This window comes from Oryctolagus cuniculus, chromosome 18 (genome assembly GCF_051225735.1).
Source record: "Oryctolagus cuniculus isolate XC-2025 breed Fujian yellow rabbit chromosome 18, ASM5122573v1, whole genome shotgun sequence".
NCBI classification, from domain to species: domain Eukaryota; kingdom Metazoa; phylum Chordata; class Mammalia; order Lagomorpha; family Leporidae; genus Oryctolagus; species Oryctolagus cuniculus.
In genome coordinates this window covers 29,095,482-29,120,306 of record NC_142884.1, presented here as the reverse complement: position 1 = coordinate 29,120,306, position 24,825 = coordinate 29,095,482, and the positions used below count along the sequence as shown (strand labels likewise).

The following is a 24,825-nucleotide window of genomic DNA, read 5'->3' as shown; positions in this document are numbered from 1 at the left end:
TCCACAAGCATGAAGGCTTGTGTCTGTGTGTCCTGCAGTGTCTCTGCTGCCTAGCATCAGATCAGAGCTGGCTCCTAGGATGTGCTCACCTGTGGAGTGAGTCCCTGGGTGAAAGACACCTGGCTTCCTCGGGTTAGACCCATGCCCCGGAGTGGAGCCTGGGCTGCTCACGGGGGGAGCAGCAGCAAGGCCTTGTGGTGCTGCACCCAGCCCCAGGAGGGTTTGCAGCTCAAGGTGGTGAGGTCGGCCTTGCAGGCCGTGTGGGTCAGCGAGAGAGGGGCAGGGGCTTTCCCACAAGCAGCGTCGCCGCCCCTGCGGATGCCCCTCTGCCAGCCTGCCCCAAGGTCACAGAACTTTCTGGGTGGACACTGCATCTGGCGGCTTTCACCCTGAAGGAGACGGTGTGTTGTGGGACCTGGGCTCCACACGCCGCTGTTTGCGGCCTGTCGTCTTTGGAGACCCTGAGAGGGACTCACAAGGGCCATGGGCAGAGGCATTCCAGAAACTTCCCAGACTTCCCAGACTAGCGAAGAAAATGAAAGAAGCCATGGAAACATCACACCGCGCCGCCCCCCGCCCCCCTCCCCCCTCGGAACCGGCATTTGCCGTGTTTAAAAAAGCAGAATGGTAACTAGATAAAGATCAATTTCCTTTTTATCTAAGAACAAAGAAGTTGGAAAATGCTTACACTTGTGCATTTGAATAGAACAGAAAGTGTTACATGTTATAAATCACCGAAGTAAACATCCATTATGACAGTGTAAAAGTGGAGATTACAGGAGCAATTAAAAATCAAAATGGGTTATTTGTTAATAAATGATTTCGTGTGGCCCCAAGGCACTGAGAGGTCCCTACCTGGTTGCCCCCTCGTCCTCGAGGTTTTCTGTTTCCGAATGACATGGCCAGAGGACAGCAGCCTGGAAGAAAAATACATGTCCACCAAAACGCCGTCTCGTGAAGTTTTTCTGCAAGGGACCCAGATGAGCCCATTTAAAAATCCACGGCAATAAATCCGTTTTAATTGGTTGTTCTATGACATGGTCCATTCTCCGTATTTCTCCATCCCACTCCATCTTGATCAGAAGTCTTGATCGCCCAACATCACCTGATCAGAACCGTTTGTTTTCCTTTCTTTTCTCCCCTGCATCCACTCAAATTCGGCCCTTGTTTATTAGAGAGCAGGTGCTTGGGACACCCGGGGGCTGGGCGGAGTCTGCAGGGAGCAGGGACATTGCTGTGGTCTCTCCCCACTGCCTGGCTTCAGCCAGATCCACTGCGGGGACTGAGAGGAGGCGCCTGCAGGACCCCTGGGTGCCCAGTGACAGGTGGACCCTGGAGGCTGCCCCGTGCTGGCTCCTGGCAGGGCAGACACTGAGAGCTGCCTGACAGGGGAGGCTGACGGTCTTGCCTCCTGGACACCCTGGGCTAACTGCACATGTGTCCTTTCTCTGTTCGCACACAGCGCCCTAACTGAATTCAGAACCGTCAGGGCAGGCTGGGGAAAGGGGATTGTACCAGTTGGGGTTCTGTTGAGAAACAGAGCCAAGAGGACACACACACACACACACACACACACACACTCGAGGATATTTCAGAACCTTTGTAGAAAAACAGAAGCCAACCATGTTCATTTTGGTGCAACAGATTAAAAATCCATGTATCACAGAAGTTTTCAACAAGTTCATAGATGATGCCCATTATGAAACAATGATGCTCAGATTTTAAAACAAAAATGTGCACCAAATGAAATTTATCTTTGGATTCCAGTGTTCACGAACTTTTTGTGAAGTATCCTTTATCCACAGGCATGCATCACATAACAACATTTCAGAAAAAAAAAAAAAAAAAACATGGCAACCTTTAGGATTGTGGGCCCATAAGATCAGAACAGAGCTGAGAAATTCCTATGGCAGGTGATGTCTTAGCCTCTGAGTGTGCGGCAGAACGCAGGGCTCACCTGTGCGTGCTGATGCTGCTGAACAAAACCTGTTGAGCTGCTGGCTCTACCGAAGTGCAGATGCAGAGTGCATGGTGCTTGGTAACCATAACAAACAGCTATGTTGTGGGGTGATGCGTTTACTATACTATACTTTATCATCTCAGAACTTCATATTCTTTAATTCTTTAAAAATTTATTTGAGAGGAGAGAGAGAGAGAGAGAGACAGGGAGATCTCCTATCAGCTGGTTCATTCCCCCAAATGCCTGCAATGGCCAAGGCTGGGCTGAGAACTTGGAAGTCAGTCCAGAGCTCCCACATGGGTGGCAGGAACCCAACCACTCGTGCTACACCTGAGGCTTCCCAGAAGCTGGAATTTGGATCAGAGCCAGGAATCAAGCCCGGGTATCCCAACATGGACGTGAGTGCCTTAGCTGCTGGGCTCAGCGCTGCTTCCTAGAAGGTGATTCTGCAAAACAGCCAGCAGCAGCCTCGTACATCACGTGTGCTCACAGGTCTCCTGGCTCAGTCATGAGGTTTGACCGAACCCATCCAGGTCTTAAATCGTACCCCTGTTAAGGGTCACATGACTGTGCGTGTATGACTATGCGTGTATTCATGTGTAAAGAGATTTGTGAGAAACTGGCCTATGTGACTGTGACTGCTAAGGCCCCAGGATCTGCCGTCAGCGGGCTGGAGACCCAGGAGAGTCGATGGCACGGGTCCTGGACTGAAGACCTGGTAGTTGAGAGAGCCGATGGAGTGTGCGCACAATCGCAGAAGATGAGTGTCACAGCACGGAGCGGCGGGCAGTTTACTCTGCCCAGAATCTCATCCAGAAACACCCAGGAAGACAGCCCCAGAACCATCTCTCACCAGATACCCAGGCACCTCGGGGCCCCGCCCACACCTGTGATGATTCATCCCAGAGCTGCAGCAGCAAACCCTCGGAGGCAGGGGTGCTCCCCAGTCATTCCACCACAGGCTGCCCATACACATGCCCCTCCCCCAGCCCCGCCTTGGGCAGCTGGGTGCCTGTGAGACCCTGGAGGGTCGGAGGTATGTGTTCCATGTGCAGGGGCCAGGCTGGAAGGGAGTCAACCCCGGACCAGCTGGAGGAGGGGGCGTGCCTTTTGCCACCAAAGGCCCCTGCAGCTTGGAACACCTGTACTGGGGCGTGGGATTCCAGGTGTCCCGTTGAGTGTGGGGGTTTCCCAGGAAGGGTGACTGGGTGAGGAATGACCAGTCTGGGAAAATCTAAGAAGCCATTTCACTCGTGAAAACTCAGAGGCCCCAAAGTTCAGGGACTAATGGCAGATGGTTCTGCTCGGTTTTCCGTGCCCCTCTCCAGTTCTGTGAGTGCTCTGTGAGTCTGGGTTTGATGCGCTGCTGAAACCAGTCCACCCTGAGTGGGGAAGCTCTTTGTGAGAGCAAGCCCGCCCAAGGAAGTCAGGAGTAGTTTTCTGAGTGGGGGGTCTCAGCTGAGGTCGGGATGGACCCTGCCTGCTCTCCCAGGTGCTGCCCGCGTGTCCCTCCAGGGTCACGGGGAGGTGCCCTCCTATGCCCTGGCCTGCACCTGGTCGCCGGACACTAGGCTTCCCTAACTGCAGGGCCACCGGGCACTGGGGACGTGACACCTGGTCCCCGCAGCACACCCAGCAGGGGTCGGGGAGGTGGCCTGGGGGGTTCCTTTGCTTTTAGGACCAAGGCTGGGTCTACACAGCAGGATTTAGCCAGCAGGGATAGGATAGCAGCAGCAATCCTAGAGACCGTAGCTCCCACCTGCATGGTAATTCACTCCTTAATGCCTGCAGCAGCTCCCTGCCCGGGCCCAGCCCCACTACCGAGAAGGCAACATCCCAGAGAGAAGTGGCCCACGCCGCGATGCCCGGGGTTGGGTTGCGGGTTGGGGTCCAACACCACTGCTTTAGAATCCCATGCTGTGACCCACAGCTCTGTCAGGACATCCGTACCTCCCGGAGCACATCTCTGGCTTCTCTGGGGGCATCCATGCAGCGTTCCTTGGGCGGCAGGAAGGAGGTGACTTGCGGTGACAAGTCAGCTTGTCGCAGCTTCCAAGTGGCTGGAAAGGGAAGTACTGTGCATTCCGGCTCCTGCTCACTCCCTCCCTCAGACTGACTTGATCCCAGGCCCGCGCCGACCCCAGGCACCTCACTGAGAGGAAGGGAAGTGGAGAAGCGGGGAGGGGGGGAGGGCCACTGTGGCCCCTGGGGTGACCAACTTTCCCCCACTGTTTTGGCAAAGGCCATTCCTCCTCCAAGTGCTTCCCGGGGAGCAGTGGGGTGTGAACAGGGCACAGGTGCAAGATGGAGCTGGCTAACTCAGCTGCCTTAGGCTGGGCGGCGTCTACCTGGCATAGCCAGGCCATTTAAGCCTAGGGAATAAATAATAATAACAAAAGCACGGGCGACATCTGTAGAGATGAGTTGCTTAAGAAGGGAGTCCTCCCGAAAAGAGAGCGCGTGGCGTTGTCTTTGGTGGGGAGACGGCCCCCTGGGAGACGAGGAAGAACACACAAAGGAGCTCCGAGAGATGACTTTTTTCTTTTTGTTTTGAATTAAAATTCTATAGTTTTTCCTTTTTGTAAGAGGAACTAAAAGCCCATCTTATGCCTGCACAGTCGCCCACCCTTACTCTTCTGCCTTAATGACATCCCAAACTTTTTGTTGAAAATAATTGATTGAATTTAAATTTCCTTAAAAGTTTAAGAGGTAATGTTACAGTATAAATTTCCTACCAAACACTAAGTAGGGAAATATCCATTAGTGAAATTAACTACAGTTTCTAGGTAGCTAACAATGTGCCGTATACAGTAGGGCATGGCTAATGAACACTGCAGTGGGTGATATTTCATTATACAAATTAATGCTCACATTTTAATGGGAAAGTCACATAATGAATCTCGGCTTCAGTGACAGCAATTAGAGACACAGATTGTCCCCTTCTGGACAAGGCACTGTTTAGCAATAAGCAGCTGTGTGAAAAGTCTTCAGGTTTACAACATATATATGCTTTGGGGGAATTAGTGTACAATTTATATTAATGTACTGAAGCTTCGCTGTGAAGGCACCACCGTATTTATCTCTCCTGGTATTAACTAAGTAAAGACATGTGGAAAGACTAAATAAATATCAAATCGAGGATGCGAATATGGGAACAGAGTCACTTGACTTAAAAGCCAAAATGTTTCTGGAGATTTAGCAACCAAAAAAAAAAAAAAAATTTAAATGCCAGAAGCGTGAATCAGTTCTTAAAATGCTTGATCCAGGGGTTTCCAAAGATGGCAGTGAGGATCCACCTGTGATTGCTGGATAGTGGCTCTTGGAGACTTGCTCCGGATTGCTTGAAAAGAACTCCCCGGGACAGAGGCCCGGCAAGTGCAAAGCAGCGGCTCAGAGTAACAAAGACCTGACTGGGTAAAAATAGGTGCAGTGAACTCATTAAGCCACCTGGTCATATATTGCTAAAAATTCACGAGAGGATGACTTGGGAGAGTTGTCAATGAGATGCCAGAGCCAAGTATCCATCTTACACCACATGCCGGTGGAAAGCTGGCCTAACATAAGACGGCTCCAACAATCCCATTCATCTTTGGGGCGATGAACTGGTGATGTTTTTTTTTATTGTGATGGCTTTTCTAGTAAAACTGAAAATGCGTGACTTGGGCCCACATTTTATTTCTTTAAGACATTGTGAGAGGTTCCCCATCCGTGGGCGCCAGTGTGTTACACCTGCTTCCTGTTGTGGGTGACAGGTCTAATGCTGCACTTCCTTGTCCCAGATAAGCATTTTAAACCCAGCGACACAGGGTACAGGAGCCCTCTCGGTGTCTCAAGCAGGTATGAAGTAGGCACCGATATTCGAATGTGGAGATTCGGATGTGAGACTTTTCCTTAGAAAGTCAGAGTTCTTAGGGCTGCTGCTTATTTAGAGTTGCATGACAGCTGTGCTCCAAGTGAGGCATCTATCTGTGACCCTGCTCATTTGCATACTTGTGGTATGCCTGGCTTTGAAGCCACGAGTGTGTGTGGCCCCACAACAGGCAGGCAGGAAGTCAATGCATCTGGACCAACATGGGTCACCCCAAGGTCCCACGACCCCCTCGAAAGCTTGGGGCTGTCTGAGGATTTCCCTGGTGGACTTGGACTTATCTGTGGCCTGCATGGCCAATCACTCAACTAGACAGAGCTGCTGACAGGTGCTGGGTTGCCTGTGTCCAAGTCCCCGGGCAGATCAGGCCTTGTTTGGGTGGGGGCTGGGCAGACCCACTGCCTGGCTCCGTGGCAGAAGCCTGGCCATGTCCTGAGGTTGGGTTTGCCAGGAAGCCCAGAGTGCTTGGGTTGAAGCTTGTGTCCAGACGTGGTGGCTTTGACCAGGAAACCCCCGCTTCTGCCTCCCGCGGTGCAGGTGGAGTCAGCAGCTGTGTGCGCCGGGCCAGTGGAGGGGCAGCCTGGGGCAGAGGCCCTCAGAGCCTGTTCCTTTTGCTGATGGAGTCCTTCCTCTCAGCGGTTACCCCGACAGTCGGGCCAATGTTGTGAGAAGTTTGCCTCCCTAGCACTCTGAAATGTCCCCTCCGGGGAAACAGTGAGTGGGAAGCAGCTGTTTGCTTCCAGTGGAAAAGTCAGCAGTGGGAGGCTCAGGATTCGCAGGGGGGCGAGCTCAGCCCAGACACTTGCCTGCCCCCGGCAGAAGCCGGCTTCACCATCCGGGCATTGCCGGTGCCCCGCACTGGTGAGGAGACCCCAGAAAGGGATGGAGCAGTGTCAGGACGGAGGGGCAGTGGCGGTTACTCCAATCCCAGAGGGGTGAAAAGGAACTCAAAACGAAGGCTGTCACCTTTTTTTTTTTTTTTTGACAGAGTTATAGACAGTGAAAGAGAGAGAGAGAGAGAGAGAGAGAGAAAGGTCTTCCTTCCATTTGTTCACCCCCCCAAATGGCCGCCATGGCTGGAACTGCGCTGATCAGAAGCCAGGAGCCAGGTGCTTCCTCCTGGTCTCCCATGTGGGTACAGGGCCCAAGCACCTGGGCCATCCTCCACTGCCTTCCCGGGCCACAGCAGAGAGCTGAACTGGAGGAGGAGCAACCAGGACAGAACCTGGCGCCCATATGGGATGCTGGCGCCGCAGGCGGAGGATTAACCAAGTGAGCCACGGCGCTGGCCTGTTGCCTTTTTTCAAAAGATGATTTATTTATTTGAGAAAGAGAGAGAGAGGAGAGAAGAGAGAGAGAGAGAGAGAGAGAGAAGGGAGAGAGAGAGAGAGAGGACAGAGGGAGAGGAGAGAGAGAGGACAGAGAGATTCCATCTGCTGGTTCACCCCCCCACATGTACTTCAGCTGGGCAAAGCTGAAGCCAGAAGCAGTAACTCTATCCAGGTTTCCCATGTGAGTGTCAAGGACTCAGCTCCTTGAGCTGTCATCTGCTGCTTCCTAGGCACATTAGCAGGAAGCTGGATTGGAAGTGGCACAGTCAGGACTTGAACTTGCAGTCCAATGAGCAAGGAAGGAAAGCTAAGAAGTGGCTTCTTCCACTGTGCTACGATGCGTGCCTCTGAGGTTACTTCCTGAAAGTAAAAACCACAAACCCAAAAGGTTTGTCCTGTGGTCATTCTTCTGGCGCACTGATCTCGGGGACTGGGGTGATAGGAGGCAACCCCTTCAGCAGAGCCTTTTAGGAGCTGGGAGTGTGGGGATATGGAGCCTTGTTGAAGACTAGTCTGCAATGGGCTCTTCCATCTGTGAGTGCAGAAGGTGGAGATAGGGTGGCTGGAGGGCTTTCCAGAGCCCGTGCACACCACAGGCAGTCGATGCAATCCGTGAGCATTCAGTAAGCAACCATCGTGTTTCAGGGCTGGAGGGTCTCTGGAGTCCCCAGGGGCCTTTCCTGGTGGCAGTGGAGGCCAAAAGCCTATGTTGGACGTGCAGAAGCAGAGGGCTGAGAGCGTAGATGCTGTCCCCTTGCGTGCTGTGAGTGTGTGTGCGCGAGTGAAGGCCATGTGTGCCAGTAGGCATCTCGGTCTCCTCTGAAATGCATGAGGGCGGAGCCCCATCTCTTTGCTTCTCTGCTCAGTTCCCAGTGCCAGGAAGTATGCTTGGGAGCTCGGAGCTCTCGTCCATCCATCGGTTTATCCCACAAGGAATGTGTGTGCGTGAATCTGCATGCGTCTGGGTGTGTGCATGTACATGGATGTGCATATGTGTCTCTCTACCCCCATCCGGGAGGCTTGCCTTAGCTGTTGGGATGAGGCCTATGAGGATACCTGCCCCAGCATCCCACCTTGCAGGTTGAGGAGGCGAAGATTGTAAAACCGGGATGCCGTGTGCAATGGACCACGGAGTGGGATGGGGTGTTTCTAACCCCCAATCCAGAGTTTCCAATGCCTCCTGGGGTCTAGACTTTCTTCCCTATTATGGCCTGTTACACCTTCCCAGGGAGGCACCATAAAGCACCCCCAGGTCCTTGTGAAAGACCTCCACATCCAGTTTGCATTTTGGGTCTCGCAACTCACACACTGTAGGGAGGCGGGGCTCGGTCTCAGTGCTGTTTAGAGCTCCGGAGGCAAGTGCATGTTGGGCGTTCAGAGTGCAGGCTTTCTACTGTCTGCCTGAGGTTCACCAAAATACCAACGCCCGCCCCGGACGCCAGGACTGCTCTGCGTTAGGGCCCAGAGCTGGTGTCTTCAATGCTCCTGGTGGTCAGCCCACCCTCTGTCCGCCTTCTCCCTGTGAGTTAGCTCCTGCTAACCAGAGCCCTTGCTGCTTTATAGTACCTTGGCCAGATGCACTGAATCATTTCCAGGTGCATTTCTGAAACACAACCTGAGCCTCCCTGGTACCTGTGGGCACAGCTCTTCTGCTGGCTCTCACTTGCCACCCCTCCCCCGACACCCACACACAAACCAGGGGCTGCACTAAATGTGGGTCAGGGTCCTGAGTTTCTAGGCAGGCTCTTCTGTCAAAAGCTTCTCCCACCTCCTAAGCTTCAGGGCATGGCTCTGCTGTGGCAGCCACTGGGATTTCAGAGAATCCGAGTGAGCTGGGACGCTGGCCACGCATCCCAACCACAGCTCCCTGGCTGCAGTGGGTTGTAACCTAGCAGTGGCTGCAGTGGTTCCCAAGGCGTGGGGAGACAGTGCCTGGGACTCCTCACCTCCAAGGGTGGAGAGTCCTCGTTGCAGGTGCCCGCACTGGGCTAGCTGGAGGTGAAGATGCCCAGCTGGGCCGCCTATCCAGACCGGAAGGCCATCTTTGAAGGAGTGTCCAGGGGCGGGCTCAGCGGCTGGCCGCTGAGCGCGCGATGAGCTCCGTGGCCTCCTGCTCTGACTTGATGACGCAGACATTGTGTCTGCAAGGTTGGGGCACACGCCCCAGGCATGACCTGGGGTCTCCTGCTTACAACCTGGGCTGGTGGTCCTCTAGTTTACAGGGTCCAGGCTTCCGAACGCCCTGTGCCGGGAGGATCGGGATTCTTGGCGGCAGTGGGAACTAGACGTGGTGGTGAAGTGTCTTCCGAAGACACTGCTGTTCACCTGTGATTTGCTGCTGCTTTTTAGATCAGTCTGTTTTACAATAGAGCAGAGGAGGAAGCTGGAGGGTAGCGTGGGGGGTGGGGAGTAGCTGGGCTTCCTGGGAGAAATAATTGTGGATATTGACTGATGGGGTCCTATTGTGAGCAAGCTACCACTTGCCACAGACTCCGTTCCTTCCAGCGAACTCTTTGATTGCAAAGCCAGGAAAAGACCCAGGGTATCGCTAGCAAATGCTTGGAATACATTTCACTCCGCGTCTGTCGGCCTCCTCCTCCTCCTCCTCCTCTAACCCACAATGCCGACGGATGCAACTTGTCGGTTGGGGTACCTTCTCCATCGTGGAAAGAACAATAGGAGTTGGGTGTTGAATTTAAATAAATATTTAATTCGCGAAAATTACCTTATATGTTTTAAAACACTCTTTAAAGCTATTTTTATTCTCTAGAAAGCGCTTATTATAGGTAAATTACACATTTTACTACCAGAGCACGAGGTTCGCCATTAGTACAAATTTAAGGCACTACAAAGACTAGTAGATAATGTTAATTTCAAATACCGAAACTAAATATATTTTGTGCCTTTTTATTACTCATTTTCTTTTAAGTTTTATTGACTGCTTTTTATCTTAACTATATGTCTTTACATGCTGCAATCAGAATGCACTGTAATGGTATTAATATTTTATGGAATCGGTATTTATAGTTCTTTATTTAGCAACAATGCAGTGCCTCTGCAGATATCTGAGCCCGTCTGGAATGCCGCCCTCCAAATAATGATAAATTACTTGTGCAGTATGCCATTTGCTAATTATATCCATGATTTACTGCAGAGCAAGACTTAAATCATTCATTTCAGTCTTGCGTAACAGTGCCATAAAATTTTTAGGTTTAAAAATGGTTTCCATGTGTATAATTTAAACAAATTTCAGAGCTATTGTATACACAAAATATTGCAGCCACCCATTTGTTACATACTTTGTCTTTTTAAACTTCTACTTTTAATGATCACTGTGGCTGAAATTATTATGCTTAATTTTCATAATCATAGCTTTTAAATCTACAGCCGTTTTCACATGTTAGATAAAGAAAAAGATAGCTAATTGTGTGTAGATAGTATGTCATTCCTGAATACTCCCAAATGGTACAAAATCATTAAAAAAGCTTAAGAGTACGAATTATTCGCCTATTAAAAAACAGTTGTGTTCTAACTAATTATTAGTTGGAGTTGCTTTGTTTCCAAGAAAAATGTTGGTCCTTCAAGCCTTGTTGGGCACACCAAAGTGAGCTAAACACTTTTTTTCTTTTCTTATACCAAAATCTCGCAGGTGAGAAACCCTACAAGTGTCCCCACTGTGACTACGCCGGCACCCAGTCAGCGTCCTTAAAATACCACTTAGAGCGACACCACCGGGAGCGGCAGAACGGGGCCGGGCCGCTGTCCGGCCAGCCCCCGAGCCACGACCACAAGGACGACACGCCTGGCAAGGCGGCCCTGTTCATCCGGCCCGACATCCTGCGGGGCGCCTTCAAGGGGCTCCCAGGCATCGACTTCCGGGGCGGCCCCGCCTCTCAGCAGTGGGCCTCCGGGGTGCTCTCGTCCGGAGATCACGCGGGCCAGCCCGCGGGCATGGCACCCGAGGCTGCTTCCGAGGCGCTGAAGGGCACCGACCTGCCGCCCAAAAGCGCCCACTTCTCCGAGATCGGGAGGGCTTACCAAAGCATCGTGGGCAACGGTGTGAATTTCCAAGGGTCCTTGCAGGCTTTCATGGACAGCTTTGTCCTCAGCTCCTGGAAGAAGAAGGACACGAAGGACAAAGCCTTGTCTGACGCTCCTCCCCTGAAAGTCCAGGGAGCCGACGGCGGCGAGGAGAAGGGCGGCGGGAAGTCCTCCCAGAGGAGACCCGAGAAGTCGCAGTACGAGCCTCTGGACCTGTCCGTGCGGCCGGACGCCGGCCCCCTCCCGGGCTCCTCGGTGACCATGCAGGACAGCATGGCGTGGCACGGCTGCCTGTTCTGTGCTTTCACCACGTCCTCCATGGAGCTCATGGCCCTGCACCTGCAGGCCAACCACCTGGGCAAAGCCAAACGCAAGGACGCCGGCGCAGGGGTGACGGTGCACTGCCAAGAGCAAGGGCGCGAGGCGAGCAAGGTGGCCCTGCTGCCGGCTGTACAATCAAGCAAGGACATGGCCCTGGCGGGCGTGATGAGCGCTCTGGACTCTGCTTCCGAGAAGACGGCCCAAGGACAGGCCAAAGAGACTCTGGGGGACCAAAAGGGCGGCGCGTGGCCCAGCCACGGCGGGGACCCTGCCTTTTGTAACTTTCCGTCAGACTTCTACAAGCAGTTCGGTGTTTACCCCGGTGTGCTGGGCTCGGGGGCCTCTGGGTCCTGCCCCAACAAGGAGCTGGAGGGGAAGGCGCCCCCGGAAGACGACGCCCCCATCCTGATCCCCGAGGCGGCCGGCAAGAACGCCCCTGACGACCTCTCCGACATCGCCTCCTCGGAGGACATGGACTCCTCGCGGGGAGAGAACAACGAGGAAGAGGATGTCGAAACGGAACCCGAAATGATGAGCAAGCCGCTGTCTGCGCTCGCCAAGGACGGGGGCGGCGGCGACGGCGGGGACAGCCTGCTGCCCGCGGGCGCCCCCCAGCCCGTGCAGGTGCAGGGCCTCGGCTCACCATTATCCCAAGCGTCGGAGAAACAGTGGCACGGCCCCGGTCTTCTTGCCGCCCAGGACCCCTCGGCGGGCCTGCCGAAGCCGGAGCGGGGGCCCCCGGGCCTGGAGAAGCCCATGAACATGCTGTCGGTGCTCAGGGCTTACAGCTCCGATGGCTTAGCTGCCTTTAACGGACTCGCGAGTAGCACAGCCAGTTCTGGATGTATCAAGAGGCCAGACTTGTGTGGTAAGTTTTAGAATCCTCTCCCTTCGGTTCATTTCCCGAAACATCAGGGCTGCGTTGTGCATTTTTAAACAGAAGGGGGTCGAGTTACCCGTGAGCAGATTCAGCACGGAACGCCAGAGGATAGATGCCCCAATGCTGTCCATGCAGCGTAGACAATCGGAAAAGTCCGTTGCATTTAGACGTTGTAGAACTCACACGCGTGTATTCCAATTTACATCATAATGCTCTCAGAGGCCTGTCCGGAAAGCATGGAAAATGGGGTGGAGGATCTCCGTGCGTGGAGGACTCACTCCTGTTTTTCAGCCAAAACTAGAGGTGGTAGGTGGGCGGGTGGGCGGGTGGGAGGAGCCACTTAAAACACAAGAAGGCTAAGAGAATGTGGTAACTCGCAGACTTCTCAGTATTTGCAACTTACACTGAAAGAGGACTCTTTGCTGCTTTGCTAAGCCAAACCTGCTTGTCTAAGTGTTTCTGTTATTGACCTGGAGGATACTAAAATCATATCACATTAACCACAGTATCGGGAAAAAATAAAAGTAGGCCTCTTCCCAACAGGGAGATGGTTCCGGGGTGTATGTTATTCATCTTTAAGCAAACCAAATGGCAGTTACTGTGACTTTGACCTTCAGCTGTTGCCTTATGTGCATCTGCCTGTTCACCTGTCTGGCGTTGGAAGCAGAAGTGTGTGAGTGGTGTGGTGACCCTGTGTGTCTCGGATTTGTGCCTGTCTGATCTTGTAGCAAAGCGGCACTCGTGGATCCAGAGTGATTCCAGATCCTAAAGTGTCGTTATCACTTTGGATCTGAAAACTGGATCAAATGAATGTCGCGATGGACAGGGGAGACCGATGTCCACAGGTTCATCTCTGACAGCTTTTCTCCTCTAAGGGGCCCAGTGGATCCCTTCCTCAGAAAGCAGCTCCAGATACCCCCACCGGGAACATACAGCCAAAGCACCTTCCCATGTTTAATTTCTGAATGGATTTCGGTGTTTGGGAGGAAGTAAGGGAAATGGGAGGGAGGCTCTTTGAACCTCAGTGGACTCTGATGCTCCTTCCAGCCCAGAACAGGATTCAGAACGCTGGAGTCTGGGTTCATAATTTAAATTGATATATTTCTCTTCCTCTCTCCTTCCCTAATTCACTAAGAACTGGATCAAGCAGTCGGAAATATTTTTTGAATTGTCAAAAATCACTAAATGGATTTCTGACAGCTCAAAAAAAATATTGACAGTTCTTCGCATGGAATGATTCACAGGGCCCCATTAACCAGGACCCCCAGATCTATTTTTAGCCACAGACAATTCATTACTTTTGAAGCTGTTAAAAACAATATTTAAAAGAAGAAAAGGGTTTTATGTCAGTCCAACTGCCCCCCCTTCCCCGGCCGCCTTTCTTCTGGGGAGTAACATTTTCGTCTTTCTTCTTTCATTGTTGTTTTAAGTTTGTGATTGGGGTGGTTTCTTTTTATTGCTGTTTGGGGATTTTTTTTAAAATCTATTTTCAGTCCTTTCAACTACCTACTTAGGACCATAGTTCCTGCCAGGAATCCATGCATCAGAAAAGATCAAAACCTGGCATGCTCATAAGCTCATTATTATTGAAATGAGCTCATATTACCCCTATTAATTTTCCCATCTTCCTATCAGTGCTGGAGGAAGGCTGCCTGCCTTGAGGAGGCTTGCCCAATGCTGGTCCTTTTGCAACATCAGGGAGCCTGCTCCGTCTTGCCAGCCTTTGCCCCCTGAGCTGCATGGGCCCTTCTCACCCCCTCCCTAGATAGCAAGCAGCTCAACACTCCCCTGACAGAAGCCTTGGCTTGGTCAGTCTCTTCGTCTCTGGAACACAGACCCTGAACACAGAAGGGTTGGAGGCCCTTCTAGCCAGCCTGGCTAGAAGCTTCCTAGTTACCTCCCCAGCAGAGGGTCTAGGAGTCTCTTCTACTTTTCACCAATGGTCAGAGGCCAAGGCCGACTCTGGCCATGAACTGCCTATTTGCAGAGAGCTTGGGTTCTGCGTTTCGTTTGGCCTCATTTCTTCTATATCCTCATGCTGCAGTTTGGAAAGACAGCGAGAGACTTCTCTGGCTTTTGCATTTGCTTGGGGTGAGGGGCACCGCCCTCTTGCCTGCAGGATGAGCCTGACCCTGTCCAGTTCTTATTCCCCTACCCCAATATCTGGTCCCCCACAATCCTCTTCTTAGTTCCTTACTGGTCCTATGCTGACAGTACCCAGGTAGGCTGGTCGTATTCATCCTTTCCGAGAGTTCATATCTACGAACAAAACTTCAATCCACTGGGTTTCACCCAGCTAGGTAGGGAGAGGCTGCCCCAGCCAGCTGAGTAGGGAGAGCCCTGTAGCATATGCCACTGTTGAGAGTTTGTGCATGAATGTTCAAATGACCTTGCCACAGAGGGCAGCACACTGGGCAGCTGGAGACAAGTCACAGATGATCCCGAGGGAAACACCAAGCCCTTCCTTGGCCCTCTAGAGTGGGTAGGTTCCCACACAGCCCTGAGCTTGTCGCATGAAATCTCACCCCAGTCCAAGCTTTAGTTTTGAGAGCTCACTTGCAGCATCCATGCCCAGCCCACATTGCCTTATTCCATCGTACAGGGTGCTTGAGAGCCACTGGAGAACTTGGAAGTACCTTTGGTTTTGTTGGACTGCATTTGACCTTGGCTTTCCAGTGGGGCAGTCTCTACTTGAGTATTTAACTAGGGAAGCAAGGGCAGACCAGACCTGCTGTCAGGGCAAGGTAGGCATGCCCCTTGTCCAGTCTGAGAAACCTTGGTCAGCATATAGGGTGGAGATCCAGGAGTGCGTGGAAGGTACAAGCTTTGCTGTGTGTGCGCGCACACACACACACACACACACAGTGCAAGGTTGCCTGCGAAGTACCTGTGGGTGCTGGCTGCATGCAGAGGTTTAAGAGCTTGTTTTACCCCATGTTTGTGGATTTGAAGAGCAGCCCGATCACGCTTGCTCCTTTTCATTGTGAGACACGAGACCAGGCCATGAATTGCTGTGTGGTGGGTCTCACGAGCAGTGTCGATGCAGAAGAAGTAGACAGAGTAAGGGAAATATAGTGAGAAGAGCACAATTCCCTTTACCCTTAGAAGCTGTGTTCTGGGCTTAACACCACTGCGGAAGCCTTGATTAGCATGCCAGTCGTGGGCATGGGGGCCTGTGTGTGTGTGTGTGTGTGTGTGGCAGGGTATGAGACAGAGACACCTGCCCAGGCCCAGCAGAAAAGCAAGGTCATAGACAGGAACAGTTCTGATATTCCCAATTCATTAAGCTCGAGTTCTTGGGAACCTGGCTTCCCCTACTCAGATTATATCTGAGGCTATGGAATAAGAGTCCTTGCAGAATTGAAACCTCTCCCCTAAAAGAGATGGGGCCCCTGGAAACCTCATCTTGCATGATGAGATGAACTAGAACGACCCAGTTGAACTCTCTTAAAATGCGACTTTGTGTCCTCTTAAAATCTCACTGATGTCTCAGCATGAGCAATCAGAAAACACTGTGCAGTCTCCCAGCTTCAGAGTGAAGCAGGGGTCAGCAGAGGATTTCTTAGAGGCTCAGGGAGTGAACAGGTGGGGCTTGCAGGGCCTGGGGGCTCTGTTGCCCCAAAGCAGTCCTAGGTACTGTGTGCATGCATGGATGTGGCTGGGTGTCAATGCAACTAAAATTGGCAGTGGGCTGCGCTGGGCTGGTCCCTGCCCTGCTGGACAGAGGGTTGTGTTCCTGTGGTCATCCCCAGAAGCCTCTGCTGTGTTCTTCCACCGGACAGCGAGGCGATGCAGGGAGGACCCTGTCTGCACCTACAGGGTGCCAGCTGTTGGCCTGCAGCACCAAAGGCAGAGAGGCAGGAGAGCCTTTCCAGAGAGTGAGTTTGTGCAGACCCTGATGGGCCTGCTGGACCCCTTCCTCTGCATTACCCACCTCTGGGGGACACCCCGTGCACAGCCAGCACAGGCAGAGAAGGAAGGGGCAGCAGCGGCTTGTCTTCTTGCCTGTTTCCTCACTGATGGACAGAAGCGTAGGCGTGACATGAGCAAGGGTGCCTGCTTCTCCATTGAGCTTGCATCACATTGCGGGGGGTGGTGGGTGGGGGACATCCTGGGAGGCTCCTGCGAGGGATGATCCAGCGTGCAAGCGTCTTTTGGTTGCGATCATGGTCCCTTTAGCACAGAGCTTCCTGTCCATCAGTGCCATGGAGGCACGTCTCCAGCCCTCGGCGTGTCTGCCAGCCCTCGGTGTCGAGCGCTCTGTGTCCGTAGGCTGGAAGGTCAGCTTTGCAGGTGATTCTGCCAGTTTCGTGAGGACACACATCCCAGGGGTCACAGTGTTTCATCTCTGCTCAGTTTTATTCCAAGAGACAAGTCCTGCCCCTTCGGTCTTTGACTAAGAAATGGCCTAAGTCTATGGCCAGTTGGAGACATCCTAGGGACCCCGGGCTGGGGTGTGGGAGCCCGTGAGGAGCGCATATGTGGGTATGCAGACCCCGAGCAGAAGCTGATGCCCAGCCTAAGGCAGGTGTTGTCTATTTGGCCTTCTGGAAGGTTCTCAGGTGCAGCCCTGGAGCCAGCAGGCACTAATGAAAAAAAAAAAAGGAGGCTAAATTAGAAAAAATGGCACGGGAAAGGAGCCATGGAATCCTTGTCTGCCGGGCACATGGGAGCCTAACCCAGCCAACCCACAGGAAGGCAATTAGCCCCGGGGATGGCGGGGGGACCTTGGGCTGGGGGCGGGGGACTCTGCTGTGGGATCTCACTGTCTCTGGTGCTGCCTTGCTTTGTTGAAAGCTAAGGGAATGATCGTCCCTGCTCTTCCTACTCCTCTTCATCCTCCTCCTCCTCTCCTGTGTGAGCCGGTTCTCACACGGACTGGCTGCAGAGACTGGGAGAAATCCCGTCTTTGCTGTTTTTCTTTGCCCGCTTTGATCATCTGCAGATTAGTCAGTGACCTTGTGGTCCAGCCTCCTCGCCGTCTCCGTGTGTGTCCACACCTGGGTTAGACCCCATGCAGAAGCACCATTCGGCTGCCGTGCAATCGGAAGGCAGAACCTGTGTAAGTCCCCTGCCAACTGCTGCCCCGCTCTGCCTCCTCTTCCCTAACCGGCTGCCTCACAACTGCCCACAGAGCTTTCCTCTTGGACTGTGAGGGGACACAGTGCAAGTGATGTCCCCTGGCGTCTTCCTGAGAAATCATCTCCCCCAGGCCAGACTCTCCCCTTGCCGGCATCCGGAGCCCTGCTGTGCATATCACATTTGACAAAGAGGCAGCCTCTCTGGGTAGCGGTGCTGTCTAGACTCTTGTCCCATTCGTCCCTTCTCCCCTTCCCTCTTCTTAAATTAAGGGGGGTGCACCACTGATGTGGTGCCGATTGCTCTGCAGGATGACAGAACTGTGGTGTGAACACCATTGCATTTGCCAAATGGTCCACTCGCCATTTCAGAACACACGCGTGGTGTCTGCATGTCGGCAAACACCAGTGACATTTAGCCTTGTTTATGTTCCTTGCCTTGTGTGGCATGTTTTTTGGCTCTAATAACTGCTGTCTGAATCAAGAGTGCCTCCCAAGCAGGAGACAGGTCTGGGAGCATTCGCTGTGGTTGCCCCGGCCATGTTCTTTTTGGATTACATGATCCCTACTCCCCACGATCAAGTTTTATGGGGGAAGAGAAAGCTACAAAGCTCTTTGGTGCAACACATGGAAATACTTCCCTTGGGAATGGCTTAAGACTGGGAGGGAAGAATGTTGAGGGAAGGGAATGGTGCCAGAACAGACACCCGTGTCCCTGGGGAAGTGCCAGCTCTCCCAGCAGGTGCATCCTCCACTGTCTAAGATAGGAACCGGGTGACCCCCTCCATGGCTGACGTTGGCTGCAGAGCAAATCCCACCTTTGCTCTTTTCTTTTGCCCACTTCGATCATCTGCAGATTGTGGTCCAGCCTCCTCACGGTCATGTCTGTGTCCACACCTGGGAGCAGACCCCGGGCTCCAGCTTCGGCTTCCACCATCTCTGGCTGCTGCATCCAAGTCCTGGTTGGTCTGCCAGCCGTATCTAGTCACAGGCCACTTTCTAGCTGCTGAAGGAATCAGGTTCTTTCTTTATTTTGTTTTCAGATGTTTTGTGCAAAGCCCAGGTTTCAAATAAGTAGCAATTATCTCCTATTACTTAGCGCTGATCAACGGCACCTCGGCTTCTAATTGCCAACCTGCTCTAATCATGTAGACTATTCTTGCTTTCACCAGAGACAGAAGGACCAAATTTTATAAATATTGCTTTATTGTCACTATTCCATTAAACAATTAGAGGAGCTGGCCCGGCCCTTGCTTTCAAATGCCTCTAGCCCAAACGGTTTCTGGATTGTTTAAAGCATCTGCAGGGGTTCTTGCAGGTAAGTGACACCCCGTGTCCTAGTTGGTCTATCTGGACTTGCCCTTGTCTGCTCGTGCTCTCCGGTGGTTATCTGCAGCTTGTTAGTGGTGTAGAGTCGAGAGAAGGATGTATACACATATGTGTGTTGAATAAATAATTACTATTGGCATAGGTATGTGTATACACACGGCACACCAGCCTACAGTATATATAGCAAAGAATCAAGGAGGCTAAAAATACTGCCCCATATGTTCCACTATTAGTCATGGATTGCAAAGGCTTAGTAACTTGAGTGGGAGAGAAAATTTCCTGAGAGTCATAAATCCTGAGTAACAAATGCTGGTGAACCACAGGTCCCTTCACCTGTGCCACCGCCTCGCTGAGCTGATCGAGGCGGGCTCCCTGCTTGTGTCTGATCGTCCTGTACTTTGTAACACGTAGAAGAATCCCTAAAAGGGCAGTGATTATCTTTCTCCATAGTATCGCAGCAGAAATATTGCTAGTTTAATACTGTGTCAAGTTGTCCTACTAACCAGGAACAGGTGATGGGAACATTCCAGTGACCAGCACCTCGACACCCAGAACTTAAACATGGTGATTGAAGCAAACTGTGTACACTTGTACGGGGGTTATCGTGCGCTTTGGAATAGAGTATTGTTGAAGTAATTAGAAGATATATTAAGGTGTTCCTGGTAATGAAGGCATGTAAGTTATCATAATTGTAGCTTTCTGAATAAGTGTCAAACTCTATCTTTAAGTGTGCTGTATGCTGAGTTACAAGTTAGGTCATTTATGAATGGAATGTAAAACAATACTAAAAAAATGCTTCAATAATTTATCTTGGTATTGCTAATAAAAAAAAAGCTGTGAAACATTAGTGCAGTTTGGAGTCATTATGTTAATCCATTCCACCTCACCCCCCGGCCCTTGGATGTTCTTCTGTGTGTCGGAAGCCTCAACTGGACGTTCTGGGGAGATTGTTGCATTTCTCCATCCATTTCTCCGTACCAATTCATAAACACGCCAAAGGAAAGGGTGGGCTGGCCGTGGAGGTGGGGGGAGAGCCAGAGGCCATGTGTCCATTTCTCTGACCAAGGGACCTTTCAGGCATTGAGACCCATGAGCTACTTGGCATGGGCATGGAGCCCGCAGGCCACTGTACCCCAGGACGGGTACGGAAAAGACTGCACACACCTGCCCTCAACATTTTTCTTTTCATTCTCAAAAGGTAGTTTTGAATGCAAAGAGCCTCGGGAGGAACGGAGCTGGGGAATATTTTTGTCCTGCTGAGAGTCTGGGGCTGTGTCTGTGTCTGTTCCAACAGGCTTCTACCTGTTCCTCCCTCTCATTTTGCTTCCTGCTTGGTGGGGGGCTGGGGGCCATGCAGGAAGGCAAGGTTTTGTTTCTGTTTGTGCCGCTTGGTTTTGATGTCCCTGAGCTGGGCTTTAAGGTCCTGCTGTTTCAAGAATGTCTCCAGGTTTTATGCTTGGGTGTGGTTTAGCCACTTCTGAGTCTGTGTGTGTGTGTGTGTGTGTTTGGGGGGAGGTGCACAGCATCTCAAGCCCCAAGTCCCTTCCCACATCCCCAGATAACATGTCCTGTGTGCAGCGAGGGGACAGAAACCCAGCAGTGTCCATTGTCACCACCCTGGCCTTGGCCACAGGAAAACTGCTGCATGTGCACTGGGTGGAAGCTTCCTTCCAGCGACCTTGACCCCAAAGGCCACAGTGAGCACTAGGTTGTGTCTGCCTCGAGGGCAGTGATGAGAAGGGGTGATGGTGAAGACCTCGAATGGAAACTGTAGATCCTGGAGAGGGTCACCAGCATTGCCAGAGTTCGGTGCCTGTCGCTGTCACCTGATTCCATGCACATGAAGCTGAGTGCACACACCATGGGTTCTGATAGGAAACAGGGCAGATCCCAAAATGCCTAGCAAAGATCAAGTGGGGATGACCCTGACCTGCAGGCTCCAGGGCAACATGGCCACAGCCAAGCAAGACCAGTTTCTACCAGTGTGCAGGCCGTGCGCCAAACAAACAACTCCAAGGGTTTCATTTAAAAAACATATTTATGTATTTAGTGAAAGGCAGTTTTAGAGAGACAGAAAGGTCTTCCATCTGCTAGTTCACTCCCCAAACAGCTGCAACAGCAGGAGCTGGGTCAGTCTGGACCCAGGAACCAGGAGCTTCAACCAGGTCTCTCATGTGGGTGAAGGGAACCAAGTACTTGAACCACCCTTCACTGCTTTCCCAGGCCATCAGCAGGCAACTGGATGGGAAGTGGGGCAGCCAGGACTCAAACCAGTGCCCAGATGGGATGCCAGTGCCGCAGGCAGAGGATTAACCTACTATGCCACAGTGCGAGCCCCATATTATGTTGATTTCTGGGGTCACCTGATTGGGATCTGCACTGAGGGAAGTGGGGTGCGGCGTGAGGGGAAATCCCCCCAAGACTTTTCCTGGGGCACCTCTGAACACATCGTCCCCAGCGTTTCTGCTCGTTTACATGCATGCTGCATGCTCCCCGGAACCCTCACCAACTCCCCTGTACCTGCTGGCTTGATCATCCTGGCTGGGATGGGGCTCTGAGTCTCAGGAGTGGGACAGAGGAAGCTGCTGACAGCTGGGAGCGCTCCCCAGAGCTGCGTATCCGGGCGTCTGCTATTGTCTGTCTTCCTTCTGTGGGGGCCCACTCCCCCTACTGGGGCCGCTGAGCTAGAGGGCTGGGGATCATTTCCACTTGCAGAGCAGGGGGTATTTCCTGAGTCACTCCCCAGTGGCAACTTCTCAAGTTTGGAAGAGACCCTTGTGAAGTTGCGTTCTCCCATTTCATGACACCCACCTCTCCCCCTGTGCCCCACCCGCTGCCTCCTCCTCCTCACTCCCATCTCTGGGTAACAAATCTCCCTCTGCACCATTTGAGTGTTCCTGGGAACATCCTGTCTGCTGCCTTCGAGGGGGCTGGGTGGCTCCAGCCTCTGGAAGAAGCCAACATCATTTCACAGCTCTGTATGGGGCTGCGACTCTATTTCTTACTGGTCCCTCTGCCCCAACCCCACGCCGCCCCAGAATGGCCATCATCCCCACCTGGGGTCATCACAAGTCCCACCTATTGGGGTTCAGACTTAGCTCAAACACAGGCATCACCCATTGGATCTGCCCAGCACGATGACTCCGGCCTGAAGCGATTGAGAGACCCTCAGTGTGCACGTGCCCAGAGCAGAACTGCAAGGGACTCTCTCTGGCGTATGATGGGAGGGGGCCAGGAAGGGCAGAGAGAGCGCCTTCTGAGTCACCTCTCTCTGTGTGTGTGTTCTCATGAAATTCAGATGTTCTGGTGAGGGGGGAAAGGGAGCCTAAACTTTGAGAGATGATTATTGCATAGGGAAAGTCACTTTTTCCCAAAGACCCTTGGTGATGAGTACCTTACGTTACTAACTCGGCAGCAGCCTGTTGGCAATGCTGTCTCTGCATGAGCAGCATTGGCCCCTTGGGCAAGCAGTGTGCATTTTCGAGGTTAAAGGTGGGGAGCTCTGCACAGCTACTTCATTAGCAAAAATATCCATGTGGGCACCCAGACATTGGCTGGCTTCATGAGGAGTTTGTCTTTCATGTTCTCTGTGGAGTGGTCCAGACACACCCATCTAATAGTAACCCACTGCTCCCAAGGTTAAGTTTTCTTTTTGAACTTCTGTTGTTGTCAAATTAACATAATATGCTCTCAATTATCCACATAAAAGGAGAAAGGCAACCAAGCGGGAAGGCAAATTTGCAATTAATTTACTAAATTATTGCTCTTTTTATATGATGGACAAGTTGCTTTTTTCCTTTGGAGGCAAGTGCTTTGTATGTCCTGGGGTCGTGGGGAGAGCTGGCGCTGACCACATGGACAGTCCACTCCAAGGTGTGCCCCGCACCTGGGCAGGCTTGCAGGGCTACTCTGCTGGGTACAGAGTGGCCTAGGGGATAGGGTTCACACCATGTGGAGCTTTTCCTTGTTATTAATCTTGGTCCTCTAAGACTCCCTTGCTAGCATAGTTAGGGTCTCCCCAAAGCAGATCCTACAATAAAGGCTGGATACCTTTATCTTGATGTTGGGAACCTGAGGGTGGACATGGGAGGGCAGCACAGGTGTGCTAACGAGAAGGTTCCCACCACAGGTGGACATGGGGCTTCCTTCCTTTGGGAAACCTGTGGCCTACCATGTGGAGCTCCCCTCAGAATCGCTGCTCCAAGGGCAGAAGAAGCTGGGGTATTCACCCCACAGCACCGCATCTCTCATTGAGGGTTACGCCACCCAGTCATCACACGTTCTTCCTGGCCAGAGAAAGACCTCAGGCAAAGAGAAACAAGAGACCAGTGGCCTGCCAAGCAACCCGAAGAGAAGGGAGGGGTGGGGACCAGCGATGTCCACTGCAGGTGGGAACTCCTTGGTCTCAGAGTGCGTAGGCCCCCTACTAAGTCTATAACCTACGGCCACAGCCCAACCAGAACAAAGCATGAGAACACAGGCTCATTCCAAGGCTCCTCAGGGGATGTAATCGGCTGGTTTTAAACACGGAGACGTGCCCAGGCTCTCTGTTCAGGGGCAGGCTTGCTAGAGACAGGATGAATAGGAGGTCTGGCTTGGGGGTCAGAAGACAGAACAGTGGTCAGCAGTCATGCTCCCGGGAGCTTGGAGAGCCACCATTCCTCCATCAGTAACAGGAAGGGGCAGCCTGAACGTCTCCCAGGACCCTCCTAGACCTCACTGTCCCTTCTAGATGGGACTTTTTAGATGACCTCCTGGGACCCTACCCTTCTCAAAGTCCTCCAGGGGAGCTCCTGGGAAGTGGGAGCTCAGCTGGGGCCTCCAGCAGCACCCGAGCACGCTGGATTCCGGGCTGGGCGACATCATTCTCACCCCAGGCCAGGGCCGCGGGAATATTTGTCTTCTTATGCATAACCTTTTGTTAAGTCATAAGAAGCCCACTGAGGAGTTTCTCTTTTAATGCTGTAAGTCAGACAAAATAGAGATGGGGTCAGTGAAGCTGAAGTTTTAGCATCATGAATATGGAAGAAAGACCTGGCTACTGGATGGTTTTATTTTCTTTTCATTTCCAACCTCTTATGTTTGCAACTGAGCTTGGAGAGGGAATATTTTTCATGATGATTACGGTTTCCTCACACACTTGACAGATGCCAGTCTGTTAATCCATGGCCCTTTCTTGGATGCATGTGGCCAGCCATCCCTCCCACGCAACACACTTACCCAGCCATGCCTAGAGGGTCAGGACGCAGGCACCCACTCACCAGGGCTCCTCCCTCATCTTGCTTCCAGGGGGCACGGGGACAGCACCCAGTCACTATCTTCTGTGCCTTTGTCATTCCTTCTCCTCCAAAGCCCTCCTGGGCTGCTCAGATCAGCCTTGGTGAATACCCCCCACCCCCGAATTTGGAACTGTTCTGTTCCCAAGTGTGCACACCTAAGTTCTTAGATTTTGACTTGCAATGCAATGTCACCTTACAGACGTGTCTTACCTGTCATCCATCCAGGGGGAGACTTGTGCACCCTTAAGTGAATGAATAACAGAGAGGTTGTTTATTTTAGGCAGAGCCAGGCTGTGGGAAAGCTGGGTAGGCTTTGCCCATCTGTGTTGACCACTTGAAGGCCTCCGTCTGTATGGTCTGGCTGGGACCCCCATCCCTGGAGGCTCATGGGACCCCTACGTGATGATGTCATGAGTCGTCTCTCGGCCAGGCCGACACAGCCCTGCTGGCTCTCACTGAGTGGCCTTTCCAGTTTCTAATGGAACAAAGAACTTGCAGTTGGGAGCGTAACGATTAAGATGGAGCTCTGATGGTGAACCGCTGGGGGCTGTGGCCAGTGCCTTCTGCTTTATGTGAGACCTTGGACGTGAAGTACCATCTCTAAGCTTCAGGGCAGTTGTCTCATTTTAAACCACAGAGCGAATTTTCTCGAGGCCTTTGGGGTAAGGCTCTTGTGATGTGAATGATCCCCTCATCTGCACAGGTTGGACACAGGAATGTAGAGGTCCCTGGCTCTTT

The 24,825-nt window shown here is 52.3% G+C and overlaps 1 protein-coding gene across 7 annotated transcripts in view; it reads left to right on the top strand.

Annotated features, from left to right (window-relative positions):
- The window catches only part of ZNF536 (zinc finger protein 536), a 458,035-nt gene that overhangs the window by 290,944 nt on the left and 142,266 nt on the right, over positions 1–24,825 (top strand). For 6 of the 7 annotated variants that reach the window (XM_051833366.3, XM_089319697.1, XM_051833363.3 and 3 more), the window contains one exon: positions 10,809–12,389. In XM_051833366.3, coding sequence (XP_051689326.2) covers positions 10,809–12,389 — 1,581 coding nt within the window. Of the gene's footprint in view, positions 1–10,808; positions 12,704–24,825 lie in introns of those variants that run through there. The other variant, XM_089319698.1, reaches the window with a different exon arrangement.